At 32.7% G+C, this 4,202-nt stretch overlaps 1 protein-coding gene across 3 annotated transcripts in view; it reads left to right on the top strand.

Moving 5' to 3' along the window:
- The window catches only part of LOC109213349 (protein IN2-1 homolog B-like), a 7,710-nt gene extending 3,912 nt beyond the window's left edge, over nt 1–3,798 (top strand). For all 3 annotated transcript variants that reach the window (XM_019377148.1, XM_019377152.1, XM_019377143.1), the window contains exons 8-10: nt 1,452–1,559; nt 3,428–3,508; nt 3,601–3,798. In XM_019377148.1, coding sequence (XP_019232693.1) covers nt 1,452–1,559; nt 3,428–3,508; nt 3,601–3,612 — 201 coding nt within the window. In that variant the 3' untranslated portion in view covers nt 3,613–3,798. The remainder of the gene's footprint in view (nt 1–1,451; nt 1,560–3,427; nt 3,509–3,600) is intronic.

Below are 4,202 nucleotides of genomic sequence, written 5' to 3'. Positions count from 1 at the left end.
ATTTGAATTGAAAGTTTATTTATTTTTTTTATTTTAAAATAATTTTAAAACTCCAACTTGAAACTACTCCCCAATTTGAATGGATAGTTTTTTATTATATATATTTTTTTTATTATAGCTAAACTTTTTTTGTTTTATTTTATTTTAAAATATTTGTAAAACTCAAACTTGAAACTACTCCCCAATTTGAATGGGTAGTTTTTCCTTTTTCTTATTGTAGCTAATTATAAGATATCTTTATTGATTAATTCAAATAGAGTAACCAATTGATTCAAAATTAAAAATTCAAAGATTTTTTTAGTTAGAAAGGGAGTAACCAAAACTACACCCCAACTTGAATAAGTAGTTTTTTTTTGTTTTTATTTTTTAATATTTTCGTCTTTTACTGTACATAATTTTATTTTTTCTTATTTTTTGTTTTTTAGTTTTAAAATAATTTTAAAACTCCAACTTGAAACTATTCCCCATTGTGAATGCCACTTGAAAAATATTTTGTCTTAACAATGCCACTTGACTTTTTGTATGAAAGTTTTTTTATTTCTTTATTTTTGTTTTTTTTATTTTAAAATAATTTTAAAACTCTAACTTGAAACTACTCCCCAATTTGAATGGGTATTTCTTCTATTCATATATTTCCATTTTTTGTTACAGCTAATTTTATTTTTTCATTTATTTTTTATGTTTAAAATATTTTTATAACTCCAACTTGAAACTACTTCCCAATTTGAATGGGTAGTTCTTTTTTTTTAATTATAGCTAATTATAATATATATGTATTTATTAATTCAAATAGAGTAACCAATTAATTCAAAATTTAAAATTCAAAAAATTTTTTAGTTAGAAAGGTAGTTTATTTTGTCTTAAAACTCCAACTTTGAAACTACTCCCGAATTTTAAATTGGATTTGACTACTATATTAGAAAGAAACTACTCCCCAATTTGAATGGGTAGTTATTTTTTTATATTTTTGTTTTTTTAATATAGCTAATTATAAGATATCTATATTTGTTAATTCAAATAGATTAACTAATTCATTCAAAATTTAAACAGGTTTTTTTAGTTGAAAAGGTAATTTATTTTGTCTGAACAATGCCACTTGGCTTTTTGTGGTTATGCCACTTGTCTTAATAATATGCTTTTGCCTCTCCCTTAATTATATATAGATCATATTTTATCCTTTATCCTTTATATAATAATTATATCCCGTACCCTACTTTTTATTCGTAATATTGCAAGTTTATTCTTCATATTGATGGTGTGCGACATCATGAAATAATGAAAAATGATACAATCTATCCAAATATTTTATTCATCAAACAATATAATGTAATACAATACAATGCATTATGAAATAATATGTAACAACCATCCAAACTAGCTGTTAGTGTTCACCATGGGATTATTTTCTGTAAGTGCATGAATATTTACTACCTTATATGTGTGACGGACAGGTGGATATAGCTTATGCTCCATTCATTGAAAGATTTCAGCCCTTCTTGCTCGATGTAAAGAACTTTGATATTGCAACAGGCAGGTCAAAACTTGCAGCATGGATCGAGGTATTACGGGGATTAATGTTTCCTGGATGCTTTTTCCAATGGCATGGTTTGACTGCCAGAATATAATTTTATCTATAGCTATATACCAAAATATAAGCATTATTCGTACTAGAACATGGTGTTTCTTGGATGCTTTTTCCAATGGCATGGTGTTTCTCTAAAGCTTTATATTGATGTTCTGCCGCCAAAGCTTTGGTCTAGTGGTAAGAGGGAAGCTTTTGATGTGTGGGTTAAGCACACGTTACGGGTTTGAAACCTGCTGCATACAAAAGCCGGTTGTGGATAATGGTAGTGGGGAGGGCCCATCATCCACCAAGTTTTGAACCATACGGCATACGCTACTGTCCCTTAGGGATTTCTCGGTTATCTTTCAAAAGAAAGTTTATATTCTTTTTTTTTTGAGAAGGTAACATATTTGTATATTAATAACAAACTACACAAAGGGTGTGTAGTCCCCCGTATTTAGAAGAACCAAAACAAACTCCTAGTCCTTAGTCTTCTCATAAGGATTCTAATACATCAAAAATAGATTCAGGTTCTTCTAAGACTTCTTGTTTACACCAAAAATAGAATAGGACAAGACATTTCATTTCTCAATTTTTGGATGCTACTGGCCTTGTCCTCAAAACATCTCTGATTTCTTTCTTCCCAAATTGTCCACCAAATGCAAGCAGGGACAATTCTCCATCTCTCTTTCTCACAAGAAGAGATACCCTCGCTGTTCCAGCATGCTAGTACCTCAAATATTCTTCTTGGCATAGTCCACCTGATGCCTCTCAAACTAATGAATATCCTCCATAAATGAGTTGTCCATTTACAATGTAAAAAGAGATGATTTATTGTCTCTGCCTCTTGTCCACATAAGTAACACTTGGAACAAAGTTGATAACCTCTCTTGATAAGGTTATCCTGAGTCAACACTGCTTCTTTTGCCAATAACCATGTAAAGCAGGCAACTTTGTATGGAATCTTAACTTTCCATATCATCTTCCATGGCCAACACCCATTCTGATTGTTTGAAAAATTGAACTCCTTGTAGGCAGATTTAACTGAAAACTTTCCTTGCCTATGCCCTTGCCATATCATGCAGTCTTTCCTAGTTGAAATCCCTTTAAACTGCGCTAGAGTATTATAGAACTGTGTTACTCTGCCAATATCCCAATCATTCAAGACGCCTTGTGAAGGTTAGGTTCCAACCTTGGTTTGCCCATACCTCTCCAACTGTTGCTGCTTGCTGTTGATTTAGGGAGTGAATGTCTGGAAAAAGTTGTTTCAAAGCTAGAAAGTTTATATTTATGCTACCTGAGTTCTGTAGTGCTATCCTCATACTTAGCATGCAATAGGAGAATCTACAGGTCACCTATAATTTGAAGCCAAAGAGTGTATGTACAATTATATGCACACGTAGCTTCTTTACAACAATAACAACAAACCCAGTGTGTAATCCCACAAGTAGGGTCTGGGGAGGATAGTGTGTACGCAGACCTTAACCTTACCTTTAAATCCGTAGCTTCTTTAGCCAACTTAAATCTTATAGTGCCCATTCTATAACAGAAGCATATCAAAATTTCCAGAATCATCCAATCAATCATCGTGTATCATTTGTTTGAAGTTCATTTTCCAGAAACTATTGTAACAGTAATGCGAAACACCCAAAAATGTTATCTGTACCTTTTGTTCATTCATTTCCAAGCCACTTTTATGTAGAAGTTATTCAAATGCTATCTTTCTTCAATATTTGGACTTTTATGCGGATAACAGATATTACCGCCCAAATATCCAAGTTTTCTCATGTGTATATAAACATTAGTACAGACATTATGACTCAGTGCAACGTCACTTGATGTAGTGCGGTGCATTTATTGCAGGAGATGAACCAAATTGAGGCTTATACAGTAACTAAACGCGACCCAAAGGAGCTTCTGGAAAGCTATAAAAAACGTTTCTTGGTAAATTGCTTATCTACTGCCTTTGTTTCGATATTTCTTTATCCGAAAGTTGTTTTATACCCATATTCACCACCACTTTTTTCTTTTTGCAGTCTCAGGTTTGAGCTCTGCCATTACGCAGCATCCACAATCATGCAAAGATTACTGCTGAACAGTTTGTATGTGAAGTAAATTGATGTTTTACTGAAGTAATCAGTTTAATCAAAATTTCATAGCCTGCCTTCTACTTTGGCAGACTAAGGAGAATGTCAAAAGATTTTTGAAATGCAAGAACTTTCTTTTGGCATTCATCAAGCGCATGAAGGTTAATTTTGCCCCCAAAACATAATGCCCCGTGACTCAGAGCAAGCAAGCATGCTTAACAAAAAAAGAAGTAAGCATGCTTTATAAGGACGGAGAAGGGTCATATATACAATCGAATAGTAAAACGGGGGGTAGATATGAACAATATTTCAAATTTTCTTCATATTTATCCCTCACCATTATACTTTGGCAAAAATACGCCCTCCGTCTGTTAAGTGATCTGGACCCACTAATTAGTTGGACCCCGGCTAGTTGGCTACCAAAACTTCCACCTTGTGGGTGGGCATCCCCTCCCCTTTATGTATTGTAAATCTTTTTTAAAAAAAGATCATAGTCAAATAGTGGTCTGAGCTGAGATTGATGAATGACTTAGTTTAGCTAAATCTTGAGT

This window comes from Nicotiana attenuata, chromosome 2 (assembly GCF_001879085.1).
Source record: "Nicotiana attenuata strain UT chromosome 2, NIATTr2, whole genome shotgun sequence".
NCBI lineage: Eukaryota > Viridiplantae > Streptophyta > Magnoliopsida > Solanales > Solanaceae > Nicotiana > Nicotiana attenuata.
This window is presented reverse-complemented; position numbering and strand designations above follow the sequence as displayed.